At 41.6% G+C, this 14991-nt stretch overlaps 1 protein-coding gene across 2 annotated transcripts in view; it reads left to right on the forward strand.

Annotated features, from left to right (window-relative positions):
* Window positions 1–1787: 1787 nt before the first annotated feature.
* Window positions 1788–14991, forward strand: part of AFF3 (ALF transcription elongation factor 3) — a 246805-nt gene continuing 233601 nt past the window's right edge. The window contains exons 1-2 of one of the 2 annotated variants that reach the window (XM_081199269.1): window positions 1788–3066; window positions 6063–6275. Coding sequence is in view for 1 of the 2 variants with exons in the window: in XM_081199267.1 (XP_081055393.1) it covers window positions 7137–7174 (38 nt within the window). In the remaining variant the exon portion in view is untranslated. Of the gene's footprint in view, window positions 3067–6062; window positions 6276–7095; window positions 7175–14991 lie in introns of those variants that run through there. The other variant, XM_081199267.1, reaches the window with a different exon arrangement.

Consider the following 14991-nt stretch of genomic DNA (forward strand, 5'->3'; position numbering starts at 1 on the left):
CTGAACCAGTCGTTCTCCCTAAATCTACCTTTGGTGCTCTGCTAAGCATTGCTCCCACATAAGCCCCACAGGAAGGGCAACTAGGTCCACACTCCTGGCCTCAGTTCTGTCATTCTTAGGCCGCAGCCCTACGTACGCATACCTGAGAGTAAGTCCCCCATGGGGCATACTTCTAAGCAGACACGGGTAGTATTACAGTGTTGGGGCAGGATGGGGATGCTGGTGTAGATGCACACCCAGCTCCTCATCCCAAAGCAGTGCAGATGAACAATGTCCATATCCAGATGTGCCGCTGAATACAGATGACTTCTATCCCCACTTCGGAGGAATGTGTGTTTGGCTGCACATCAGAATGGATGCACATCCCCATTCACATTACAGTTGTACCTTGGTTTTAGAACAGCTTAGTTTATGAACAACTTGGATTAAGAACGCTGCCAACCCGGAAGTAGGTGTTTTGGTTTGTGGACTTTGCCTTGGAATAAGAACATGTTTCGCTTCCTGTTGTGTGTGTTCCATTTGTAAATTGAGTCTCCCGCTGCTATGGGAAAGCACACCTTGGTTTAAGAACGCTTTGGTTTAAGAATGGACTTTCTGAACTGATTAAGTTTGTAAACCAAGGTACCACTGTATGTCCGAACTAGTCATGCAGACCTATGTACAACTAAGGCTCGATGGGCGCAAAAGGTGGGCGGACAATGAAACTGTTAATTAACTTCTCAGTTAATTATTTCTGGTACTGATACAAGCTCTCTTCCCTGTGGTTTTTAGTGGCTTCCTCCAATAAGAGATCCAGGATATACAAGCTATTACAAGGCGAACGTTTTCAATCAGTCCCCCCCACCCCCATTTTTTACAAGACAATATAGAATTGATTGGTGTTTCTTCTTTTTTTATTTATGTTGACATAATAACTATTTCCTTCTCATTTCCTGCTGTCTCTTTTTTCCACCAGTCGTGATGGATGCAGTGCGAACAACATTTGCACAGTAGATTGCTAGCACTCAGCTCTCTTCTACAAATATCTCTCCCAACTAGTAACTAGCTGATGATTGCAGGGGAAAGAAGTGTACCAGAACAATGAACACCAGGTTTGGAAATAAGAATTTGGCTGTTATAACAAAAATAGTCATTGTGAGTGTTAATCACCAAAATTGAATTTTACTGTGTACTGAACTGTTCACCAGTTTGACACCTTGAAATTGAACTAATCAATTTTTCGTGCAGGAACACCAGCTTCGAAATTGCAACCCTTAATATTCCCGGAATGGAAAGAAAAAAACACAAACCTCAGATTTTAAGACGGGATTATATTGTGTTTGATAGAGTTAGCACGGCCGTTCTACTGATGAATTTCTCCTCGACTTTCACACTGCATTAGAAGATGATGCACACTTGATTTCTACAGTGCCAGTGCAAAATGCGGGTGGGGTTTTTTTGTGTGTGGTCACAGTAGCTTAAAAAGTCTGTTAGGGGAAACATTATTTCCCTAGCTAATCAGTATTTTAAAAATAATATTATAAGTGGCCAATCTTCCTTTGTTAGGCAAATTCCTTGTTTATTGCCTGGGATGGGTGGTTAATAGTTTCTTCAATGGGAACTAGTGGCTGGAACATACAAAGAAATCTCTCTTGAATTTCTGGAATGGAAAAGCTGTAAGAATTGGGGTGGTGGGGGGAGTGACACATCTCACCTGTAAGGGAAGTGGCATGTGTATGTGGGAAGAAACAAGTGTTGGGGCAGATTTTCGAACAGAGAGAGGGAGGGAGGGAGGGAGAGAGAGAGGGAGGGAAATGATGACAAGCAAGCTAGAGATTACAGGGAATGCATTAATGCGTTTCACATCTCTGCTTTTAAAAAAATAAACAAATTGCAAGAGCAGGGCCATCCCACATAAGGAAGGTAATTAATCTTCCCCAGTTGCGACAACAAATCATGCTGGTGCTGCTATTTGATATTGCACTGCCAGTTGATGCTTCCCCTGAGGTAATTAGTGGCTGGGGCAGAAGGAGTGTTCGGCTTTTTCATCAGGCATGCGCTGAGGAGGGAAGGTTAAACCGCCTCTCGTGGTGTGGTCCCATTACTGATCACCCACCTCTCCGTCGCTATGCAGGCAACTTTATCCCAGGTTTGATCTGCAGCATCTTCAGTTAACACGGCTGAAGCAGAAGGGGATAGAAAAGGTTCCTCTGCTTGAGACTCCTTGAGAGCTGTTGCCAGCCAGAGTAGGCAATACTGGCTTCATACATACCACATATTTAAAGCACATCTCCACCCCCATCGTTCAGCCCGGACACTGAGATCCAGCGCCGAGGGCCTTCTGGCAGTTACCTCATTGCGAGAAGTGAGGTTACAGGGAACCAGACAGAGGGCCTTCTCGGTAGTGGCACCCACCCTGTGGAATGCCCTCCCATCAGATGTGAAGGAAATAAGCAGCTATCCTATCTTTAAAAGACATCTGAAGGCAGCCCTGTTCAGGGAGGTTTTTAATATTTAATGCTGTACTGTTTTTAACACTTGATTGGGAGCCGCCCAGAGTGGCTGGGGAAACTCAGCCAGATGGATGGGGTATAAAGAATAAATTATTATTATTATTATCTCTCTTGCCCTCCACCAAGAATCCTTGGAATTCTAGTTTGTTAAGGATTTGGGAATTGCAGCCTCTGTGAGGCATAAATTCTTTTTTTCAAGGGAGGGGTGTGTGATTTAAATGCATGGTGTGTACACAGCCAAGGTTTAAGATTCTTTGCTTTCCTATGATGCGGATATACTGCCTGGTAGAAGCATCTGCTGCTTGTTTCCCTTTATGTTCTCCTTGTATACTTGCAAAATAAAGCAAACATTACAAAAATGCCCAAAGTCCCCACAGCACTTTCTCTTCCAAAGGAACCACCCAGGCAGTGTTTCTTATCACTCAGGGAAGCAGGGAGCTCACAACAATATAAAACCTTACTTATCCATTATTAAACATTATTTTAGATAAATCATTGTCAACTTGAGCTGGTGATCTCTTCCAGATGCGAACGCTCCAGTGCATATCAATAGATGAAGCTACTCTGCAGAAAGGTACGTTTGCCAAAGAGCTTCCCTCTCCATGGTGGAGACCGTAGCAATCTGCATGAACTCTGTGTGTATCTGAAGTGAATAATGTGTATTATTTAACTATATCCAGGTGACTTTTCAGGTACTGTGCTGAGCAGCCTTATCCTAAATATTTATGCTGATACCTATTTGATGTGGGACGCGGGTGGCGCTGTGGGTAAAACCTCAGTGCCTAGGACCTGCTGATCGTAAGGTCGGCGGTTCGAATCCCCGTGGCGGGGTGAGCTCCCATCGTTCGGTCCCAGCTCCTGCCCACCTAGCAGTTCGAAAGCACCCCTAAGTGCAAATAGATAAATAGGTACCGCTTTATAGCGGGAAGGTAAACGGCGTTTCCGTGTGCTGCGCTGGTGCTGGCTCGCCAGCTGCAGCTTCGTCACGCTGGCCATGTGACCCGGAAGTGTCTTCGGACGGCGCCGGCTCCCGGCCTCTTGAGTGAGATGAGCGCGCAACCCTAGAGTCGGACACGACTGGCCCGTACGGGCAGGGGTACCTTTACCTTTTATCTGCTCTGATAGATTTGTTGCTAATCACCAATATATTTCCAAAACATTTGTTAATTGGTTTGTACAGGCAATCTTAGGATGAGGCCCTTTTTTGCTTGTTTTGAATCAGAATAATATGGAAGTGTCAACACATCTCCCAGACTCTTATATACATATACAAACTGGGCTCTGTCTGAAAAATCATGCCTGGCAACCGAGATTGCATGAGTGCGGCCCAGAAAAATCTGGTGGAAACTGCTGATCAGCTTTTTGATGGAGATTCTGAAGCAGTGGGACTGAATCTAGTCTTCTGCTCTTTCTCCCAGAAAACTCATCATGAGTTTATAGCACTAGGCTGTACATACACAACTTAGTTGTTGAATTAGGTTGGACATCTTTTTCCAAACATAACTCCGTTCAGCTAGGGAAAAATATCCACAACCAGGAAAACATGCTTCCATCAACATGATTGGTGATATTGTACATATATATATCTGAGAGAGAAAGAGAATAACGGCAAATATATTGAATAACAAAATGGAATTCAATTTTTATTTTCCAGACCACTCATAACATTTGACAGAGACTATGCAAGGTATTTGACTTGATTTTATAAAGCCCCCTCTGCATTATGAAACTGTCACAAAAATCCATTTAAGTCTCAGGTTTTAATATAGATTGGCTATATTTTCAGATAGCATTTGATATGGAATATTAGAAAGCAATGGAAACTGTCAAGAGAGTATTCTGATGGTCATAAATATATCATTACTATGATGACATACTGCTGAATAGTTTTAATTGTTTTTATGAACACATTTTCAAAGCCCTAGCAAGCAAGTAACTACTCTATTTGCACTTATAAAAATAATGCTCATTATTCACTCCTTGTATCTTTAAAACTGAGTTTTAGTGGTCCACACTTTCAGACAATTGAAACTGGTCTGATTAACTCCAGATTTTATAACTATTCTGAGTTCCAGTTTTTAAAAAAGTTGTTATTTTTCTGGCTAATCAATATTTTAAAATATCAATAGAGGCCATGAAAGAATATCTGCATATATGAATTGCCAGGTTAAGAACTGTTGGCAAAATGTCAACATTCCTCTGGTTTTGGACAAATTATTGGTCATGTCTAATGTCTAAGCCTCATTTTAATGGGATATTCAAACACATGCTTAACATTTACTGAAATCAGCCTAAAATTGTATGCAAATCCACTTGTATGAGACTTTTTTAAAAACACCACAATGTAGCATCTTGCCCCATGTCTCATTACCACTGGGGAGTGTGCTGTTGTGCTCAGGTCCTGCTTTTGGGTTTCACATACATCTGGTTGACTACTATGATAAGGTAAAGGTAAATGACCCCTGGACAGTTAAGTCCAGTCAAAGGCGATCAAGGGGTGTGGCATTCATCTTGATTCAGGCTGAGGGAGCCAGCATTTGTCCACAGACAGCTTTCCAGGTCATGTGTCCATCATCACTAAACCACTTCTGACACAACCGAACACCATGACGAGTGCCAGAGCACAAGGAAATGCTGTTTACCTTTCCGCCTCAGTGGTACCTATTTATCTACTTGCACTAGTGTGTTTTTGAACTGCTAGGTGGGCAGGCGCTGGGACGGAGCGATGGGAGCTCATCCCTGTCAAGAGGATTCAAACCACTGACCTTCTGATTGGTAAACCCAAGACCACAGTGCTACCTTGTATTCCCCTGCCACTATGATAACAGGATGTTGGAGCAGATGGGCTCTTGGCCTAATCCAGCAGGCTTTTTTTATGTTAGTGTACTATTCGTGTAATTCATGTATGCCTGTGCGATCTTTGTTATTGACATTAACTAGTTGCAACAAACCATACTTTGTATCATGAGCATAAATAGTGGTGCAGGAAACACAGAAAAGTCTTTCTTTTCTTAAACTAGCCAATGGTATGGCTCTGTTACTGTCATTCCGGGGTAACCGCAAGCTGTAATTTTAGTACAATATTCATGGGAAGCCTGTTTTTTGATTGCTCATCTTTCCCACACTAATGCCCATTTCTTCAGCTTCTTCATATCCATTCTGGCATTTCACATTTTGTGGACCATTTATCAGTTCTGCTGTGAGCGAGCCAGAAAAAAGGGGAAATTCAATGAGAACTTCCCTAAGATAACTTCATTCATTTGCAAAATGGAGAAAAGAAGCAAGTATAATAAAAAAATCTTGGTCAGCCATTGTCTCCAAAATAAACACACAGAAGTGTTGCAAAACCAGCTTTCATATTGCTGCATGAATTCTAGCCAGCTCATATGCAGCCATCTAATGCAGATTATTCCTGCCAGGAGCATAAATAATCTTAGCATGGTGTGTGTCTTGTAAGGGTCATTGCTGGGTTAGGGGGAGAACACACAAAAATATACCAAGTATGGTGGCAGATTTATAGAACCTCCTCTGGAACATCTCTTCACGATACGCACTTTGTCCCCGCTACAGGTTTTGGAAACATCCAGGGGGTAAAGGCCTCAATTAAGATAGTCACAGCCTGCTGCATTTTTAACTTCTAACAATGCTCGGGAAAACCATCTGGAAATAGTCTGGATATATATAAAGAAACATTTGAAAACTGCAGGATATGTAGGAACCCGGCATCACTGTAATTATATGGATGAAGAGGTGAACTAATCATCACCAAATTTTAAAGGAAAGGTGATTATATTAATGGCTTTCTCTTCTCATATTTTAGTGACCATAAAATACACTTAAACTGGTTCAGTGATGGGAATCCCAAGTTTAGATAAAGGAATTCAGATGTACATGATCCCCATAACAACTGAATCATCCACTAGTTTAAGTGCATTTAAACAAACAACTGTTTACTGAACACCACAGTTTGATAGGTTTACATTTAATTTCTTCACACATCCTATGATGTGTGTGTGTGAGAGAGAGAGAGTGCATGGGGTATACGTGTTGTGCCTAAACTTTCAGGGAGTAAGGTAAATGTAAAGGGACCCCTGTCCATTAGGTCCAGTTGCGGACGATTCTGGGGTTGCGGCACTCATCTTGCTTTATTGGCCGAGGGAGCCAGCGTACAGCTTCCAGGTCATGTGGCCAGCATGACTAAGCCACTTCTGGCGAACCAGAGCAGCGCACGGAAATGCCGTTTACCTTCCCGCTGGAGCAGTACCTATTTATCTACTTGCACTTTGAGGTGCTTTTGAACTGCTAGGTTGGCAGGAGCAACATGAGCTCAACCTGTCACGGGGATTCGAACAACCGACCTTCTGATCTGCAAGTCCTAGACTCTGTGGTTTAACCCACAGCACCACCCCCAAAATTGTAGCCAACTAGTAGTGGGAAATAAACTCGGCCTGCAAAACTTCATGCATTTCCTCCAAATACCTCTTCCCCTTCCGTCCTTCTGTTCTGGAATGTTGGGGAACCTTCTAGAATAGTATGGAAAAGTGTCTGTTTTGCATACAGAAGCTCCTTGGTTCAATACCTGAATAGATGCCTTCTGAAAACCTTGAGAACTGCTGCCAGTCAGTGTAGACAATTATGAGCTAGATGGCCCAATGGACTGACTCAGTAAGAGAGAGAGAAAAGTAATAGATTGATAGAGAGCGAGAGAGAGCAAGCGAGCCATTGGAGACTAAAGGAAATGAAGGCTGCTTGCAAATGGGGTGACAACCATGATTAGTCCAACATCTTAAAAGATAAGCTATACTTTGATGATGAAACCCCTAGCTCAATTAGTTTCTAAAGAGATGAACAGCATAATTAAACTCTGAAATCAAACAAGATGAACTAATTTTATATGGAGATTAGGTACAGTACTGAAAAACAGTGAACTGGAAATGTTACTGGAAATGTTGCATCATGTAGAACGTCCTGCTGTGAATTTTATCAGTTGTCTTTATCGCATCTGTAATCTTGCGATTGAATATTAAGTGGGTACTTCACGAAATGTTCAGCAACCTTTGTTTAGAAAATGCAGTGCAGCGCCGTTAACTCTCGTGAATTGAAAACGTATTCCTTTGCCACCCTGTCATCATCTCTGTCATTGTCTGCTGAAGAGCTTTTCACCGTGTAGTTATTTATGCCAGTTTCTCTGATGTTCTAAAACTGCTGTATAATATCCCAGTAAGTTGTTGCATTTCAGAATCTTATTAGGCCTTCACTTGCGGGCGTTTTCTTTAAAAACCATAAACTTCAAAGAGAGGAGCTGAAATGCAACAGAAACAGTAATTTTGCTCTTATAACCAATATATCTCTGATTGCAGATCACAGTACACATCTGGCGCCTGTCATTTCTATAACAATGCAACCATTTGCAAGATATTTGATAGGGGTCAAGAAAGCATGTTGGTGCTAGCCACAGAGAGCAAATTAAAATGGGCTATTTGTAACGCCCTGAGACCTCTGGGTATAGGGCGGTATATAAATTCAGTGAATAATAATAGTAGTAGTAGTAGTAATAATAATAATAATAATAATAATAATAATAATAAGCTGTGTTGGTTACTATATAAGAGAATTATTTGCATTGGAATGCAGGACAAATACATATGCAGTGCTTCTGCAAAGCAGGTGTTACTAACTTGCTTCTGCAAAAAGCCCGCATTCATTTTGGAACTGGGGTGCATTGCTTTGGAGGTGGGGACAAATGGTTCACATACAGTACATCATACTAGGGCAATGGTACTTTCCAAGTTGCAATAAGGTAGGGTTGCCATACTTCTGGAATTTCCTAGATATATCCAGAATACTGGAGTTGGAAGCAGTGCCCGGGTGGAAATTGCCCAAAAAACTTTGCCCCCCAAAAGCTCAACAACTCTCTACCAACCCTATAATCAGGTAGATCACAAGTGGCAACTTAGATCAAGCCCTTGATGAGAACCAGCAAAGGCTTGAAATGAAGTTTTGCTATTGCCTTCCAGTTTTAGCGAAATGATATGTTAAACCAATTTGAGGTCACACATTTCAACAAAAAGAATGAAACATGACTTATCCATAGTTGGAAGAAGGCATATAAAATAATGGCATCCACTATTCCCCAGGCATATCTATTGCCTTCCCTAATTTGTACAGTCATGTTTAACACTTCAGTGGACCCAGCTCATTGAAGCAAATCTATATGCAGGCACACTGTTTTAATCTTAGATTTAAAATAATCCTAATTAATTTCTTGCCTCTCCGCCTCCAACATATCCACCTCTTGCCACTTTAAAAATTAAGGTAAATATCACAATTAAAAAAAGAATAATTGCATTGAAACCAGAACAAAGACGGTAGGATATATTTTGAGTCACAAGCGAAAGCTAATAGATGGCTAGAATTTCAATCTTTTTACCATAATCTCTATAGATTGAATGTGATTCATCTTATTTTAAAGTCATGCAGTGCAATCCTGTATATATCTACACAGAAGTAAGCCCCATTGAAGCTGCAAGCTTAAACACACTATTGTAAACCATAGAGTTTGCTTCTGAGTAAACATCCATAGGATCGCACTGCATACATTCATATACTGATGGACAGCTATTGTTGATAACAGATGATCAGAAACACATTGCCCTCCTATTGATGGTCAATAACTGTCAACAACAGCTTTTCATCAGTACAGGAATGAAGACACAAAAGAAAAATCCATTTTTTAAAAGTAAGGAAGATAAAGAACTATTTCCTATGTTCTTCTCTAAAGCAAGGGTATTCCTGTATTCTGAAAGCAAGCAGACTATTGATTTATGTCCTGCTGTATCAAGGTCCCTTAAAGCACTCGCAATAGCAGCAGAATATATAAATGGACCCACAAAAGAGGCCAAGGAACTACATACCTAGATTCTTGATCTCAACAAAAACTCATAATTATCAGACAAATAGTTCTTCTGAATACTATCTTAGGGAGTCAATCCCCATTTATCTAGCAACAGGATTAGTTCAAAATGCTGTAATCCATTGCCCCAGAGTCAGTGGTGGTAACATTGATCTACTCTTCTTTTAAAAAGAAAGCATGTTAACTAAGCAATCCTATGGAGGTCAGGGTGGGAGGGGAGTCTGTGGTGGAGGAACTGCTACTTACTGAGTCCTGCCAGGTTTCTCCCCCCACCCACCCCATACAAGCTTTATGTTGCCTCCCATCAGTTTCATTGAGAGGGAAAATAACTGCGCTCCAGAGTTTCTATAGTTCGTCTGCTTTGTTGGGGCCAATGATGAGGGAACCAGAGGGCTTTAGATCTAGAGCCTTTCCAATGTGATCTTTTTCCACCCATAAAACCCATGAGAGTACCAAGGTCAAAGGATTGGCAGTGGTCCCCTTAGGACAGCTTCAAGAAGAATGTGAATTGAGCTATGAAAGCACATTGGCTAAGCTCTGGTCTTCCAGTTCAGGTATAAAATGAGAATGAAGTTCTAGTTTGGGTGAAGGTGTAGTGAGTTATACAGTTACAAAATCATGATTATTAAATGTTGACATAAGAGATAACAAAACTGGCTCTGTTTGTAGAGTAATAAAGGGGTATCTAGAGGTTTATATATGTTCTGTATACTGTATATTTTTAAAGTGTTACATTCCCCAAGCATCAAACATGGTATCTGGCACAGAATTTGGCATGCTAAAATCTTTAGCTTTCAGGGTAGGGAATCAAGTTTCTAATCTTTAGGGTTGTAAGGGGGACCCACAACCTCGCATGGGTAATGTATTGCAGGTTCAGACACCAATCTTGAACTGGAAAGAACTTCTACAGGCTTGTGGGTGGAGTTTACATTTAATAACTCCTCCCACAATCATTTTCAGCCTACATGACTCATTTGGCCATCTTCCATACTCTTCTTTAATCCCTATTTGCCATATAACAACCAAAGCTGAGCTAGCAGAGCTGAATTTTGAATGGTTTGAATATCTAAATTCTGAACTTTAATTTTGGAAGCAGAGCAAATCATGCAAAATAAGCAGATATATGTACATTAAATTAAATTGCATGCTTTTAATTCCAGGCAAAGCCCAGAATACTAACAAACAGGAAAAAATAAGACAATGCATCTTTAATACTGAAAGTCTAGTCTTATTTTTGCCAGTAATTGTGCTAGGTTACAACTTAGGATGTAGTCCCATGTTGCTACTCAGCTGCAGAAAAACAATGTGCCCAGATACAACCTCAGAAGCAGTTTATTTGACAATTGTAGGGCATGCTGGGATACTTATTTCCTTAGGAATGGAGAACTAGCAAAGCAATCTCAATGGAACATGCATCTCCGTGACCAAATCCCTTAATTACATCCAGTGAAATAGCACCTGTGGCAATTAACTTGTGTAACTCCAGCATAGTAATTTTAATTGGCGGAGGAGGAAATTAACTACACTGAATGTGTTGTTTTACATGGTCATCCAGAAGTGAAAAAATCCAGCAGCACTGTTAATTATATGGACAGAGCAGTGCAAATGTGCTACCTTAGGCTTAGACAGAAGCATCTATTGTCTCCAATGGACAAGTTATCATAACAAAAGTTGAGTTGGACTCATAATTTACATCCTACTTAAATGAATTTATCTGTCTTTCTGCTCTAGGTAAAGTTTATCTAATTCCATTTTGCCTTGGTGTATATTCATGAATTTCAAATACCTTTTACCTCATTCAAAAGAACCCTTTGCACATGCTTAAGGTGTGAATCGCTTAACCTGACTGTACAAACATGGCACACACAAAGAGCAGCATAACACTTTACAAATGTTAAATGTAACTAATACCTTGGTGGCTTTCAAAGGGTCTCCACACTTCTTTGTGTAACAAACTGCATTTCTGGGGCTAGTTTGCTTTACCACACTAATGAATGCTTAATCCCTTGAGTTATCTCTTTGGGTTTGAAAATCAACATTAACTATTATCCTGTGTAATCGTGAACACAGGTGTCTGAGTGCCCATCAGTATGGAAGCAAAATGGGGCCACCCAAAAATGTGCAGTGCTTTTTACATACTATAAATTAAATTAAAATTATACACACACACACATATATATACATACACAGTCATACCTCGGGTTGAATGCACATTCGAGTTGCGCTCTGTGGCAACCTGGAAGTAATGGAGTGCGTTACTTCCGGGTTTTGCCGCTTGTGCATGCGCAGACGCTCAAAATGATGTCACATGCATGCGCAGAAGCTACGAAAAGTGATGCGCGTGTGCGCAGACATGCCATCACTAGTTACGTTTGCTTCTAGATGTGAACGGGGCTCCAGAATGGATCCTGTTCGTATCCAGAGGTACCACTCTGTGTGTGTGTGTGTGTGTGTGTGTGTGTGTGTGTGTATTGGTTGTTGAGCCTAGAGATTGAGAGTGAAAGAGGGTAAAGATTGCTTCTAAACAGGGGGGCTATTATCACAAATGGGTCATTTAGATAACAACAACAACAACAACAACTTTATTATTTGTACCCTTCCCATCTGACTGGGTTGACCCAGCTACTTTGGATGACTTCCAACATATATGAAAATATAATAAACCATTAAACATTTTAAAAACTTCTCTTTACAGGGTTGCCTTTAGATGTCTTCTAAGGGTTGTATAGTTATTTATCTCCTTGACATCTGATGGGCGGGTGTTCCACAGCGTGGGCACGACTATTGAGAATATCATAAATGGGCATTATCAACAGTTTCTTTCTTAAACACCACCACCAGCAGCAGCAACAACAATTAGATTTTCCATGGAATGGGTCAATCTACATTAAATTCCATCACACTATAGTGTGGTGAAGAAACAGCCCAGGACAGTGTTCTGCAGACAGGGTACTGGTTCTCAGAGTTTCCTGTTTAGTTCTATGGAACAAAAGTAATGGTCTGCAATATGGGTCAAAGTTGGAAGGGGGAAAAATTTGCTTCTTACTACAGACAATGGTATCAGTAGAGTTGGGAAGAAGCTTAACACACATAAACATACACACACTCCCTGATAGGATGTGTTTCCTTCCTCACACTCCAGTTATGTCCTTGATCATATGCCATAGAAGCAAATGGTAGTCACCTATATCTATTGGAGAAAAGGAAAGGACTGAGGGTAGGGCCAATGTTGTGGTAAGGTCAAAACCTGTTGCAGTAGCTTAAGTGATGGATGAGAAGGTGAGAAATGGGTGAAAAGGTGGGTAGCAAAGTGAGGTTGGGGGACAGACAGAAATTCCCCATCTGTACCCTGATAGGTATTTAACCTGCCAAGAAATACAAAGAAATGGCTTCATCTGGAGCCTAAGGGTGTGTTCACATTGCCACTTTCTCTGCATTTGATGCATTCTCACTGCTAACTTTCGAAACTGCGTTCACCCAACGTCAGCCACAATCCATACGGATCCTGTGGCTTCGTGACAAATACTGCTACCTGATGTGTTTTGTCTTAAACAAGCTTCAATCCAATTAGGAAAGTAGATGAGCAGTAATTGGTAATGTAAACACATCCCAACAGCCATTGCACAGGTGCAAATGAGCATGTAATCACAGGGGGGTGGCTGTGGAGGTTGCAGGGACGCCAAAAAGGCTGTATGTGTTCCTTGAAGACATCCCTGCCCCACTCTGATGTGACCAACACTGTGCAAATGGGGCAGTGAATGAGGAGGGCTGACCTTGCTGAGTTTCAACCCACTAATGGGAACATACCCTTATAGGCCTTTCCCCCCAGGTACTATACCCTCAGGTGTTTAAGATCTTATCCAGGATATCAGTTTGGTTAAATAATCTGAGTTTGGTTAGATAAACGAGCTTTGTGTCTTTCTTTGTCTTTTTGTTGTTGCAGGAGTATCTTTCAAGGTCCTTACGTGAATTATCTGGGTCCACTGTTGCTTTATAAAAGTGCCTTTACACATTTATTGGAAGAGGGGGGAACAGGGCTGGGTTGGCCACGCTGCTAATGCTCTCTCCCAAATTGCCTTCCCCCCTCTTGTGCTTTGGCCCATTGCACTCGTCAGGGTTAACGTTTGCATACATCAGTAGGGGCTGCTTGCCAGACTCTGATCATACATCACCATCAAATAGGGATGTGTGTTGACTTGTGTACCTTTGCCCTTTGGGTTGAACTCTGATGTTGGCTGATTCTCTCAGTGTAACCCCCTCTGGCCTCTAGAAGACCTTTATATTTCTGGAAGGAATGAGAGAGAGAGAGACTGTAGAAATTATTATTGTGTAGAATGCACAGGAGACTAATAAAATAAGGTTGTGCAGACCCTGTTGCCTAAAAGGACCCTCAAGCATATGACAGGTTAAAGCTAATAGAGAAGGCATACACACATTCATTTTACTCATTACCGGAAGATTCCATTGTGATATATAACATGACAGTCAGAGAGAGTATCTAGTTTAAAGTGTGCGCTGTGAAATGTGCTTGATAAATTAAGTTGCGTTTATGCTTGTTAGCGGCACTGAATAGTAACATGCAGGCTCACACTAAGGTAGATGGAAATGCTGCATATCAAATGTAAGTGTTAATCCTTCTGTTATGATCAGTCAAGATGACGACTTTAGAGATTCTTTCACAAGTGAAGCACCGCAAAGATGTTAATCCTTAGTGCTGCAATGGCACATGGTATCACTGAACTCACTTGGGGCTGCTTTTGTAAATCTGCATAAAAGCAACATCAACACCTAAGCGAGATAATTAAGAGGTGGAGGTTTTGCATTTCCTTTTGCTGGAGGCAGGGGTGTACAACCTAGGGGGCAGTTAGGTGAAACCCCTGCTAAGGGCACAGGCCCAGAGGGACTAAAAATAATAATAATCATGCCCCTTCAGTCCAGCTCAGAATTGCCCGGAGCCCACCCACTTGTCCACACATCAGACAGCAAGTGGTGGAGCAGAGCGGACCTGATCCCAATGGCTGTGGAGGAAATCACTGGCGGAGCATGGAAGTTGAGGAAAAGCAGACTTTTTGAGTTTCTGTTCCATGGTCTCCTGGCTTCGGAGGCACTGATACAGCTCTGATACAGCACTGATACGGCCAAAGGTGCAAGGGAGCCAAGGTATGAACTTGAATGAAGTTGAGCTGTGGCCCTTGGAGGTAAGATAGCTTGTTAGCTTTGCAGTTTTATTTTGTAAGGGTTTCAAGGTGTATGCTACAACCAGGCCTATTTTTTAAAGCCAGAAGTCACCGGAACTCAGTTCAGGCTCCTCTGAGGTGGACACCATTGACATTATAAGAGAACAAGGGAGGCATTCATGGTGAGTTCTGGCACCTTTTTCTAGAAAAATAGCATTAGGGGGGTTTGGTTTGATATATCCACTATTTTCACAGCTCTTTCGTCAGCTGTGATCACCATCTGCATAGTGGGAAACGGTTTGCTGTAAAGCATAGATTTGGAGTCCGGGTTGCGACCCCTCTGGACATTGTTGTGTTACAAATCCCATAATCTCTGGACCATTGCAACCAGGGCTGATGGGAATAGGAG

The sequence above is a fragment of the Podarcis bocagei genome, assembly GCF_964188305.1.
Source record: "Podarcis bocagei genome assembly, chromosome: 6".
Lineage (NCBI taxonomy): Eukaryota > Metazoa > Chordata > Lepidosauria > Squamata > Lacertidae > Podarcis > Podarcis bocagei.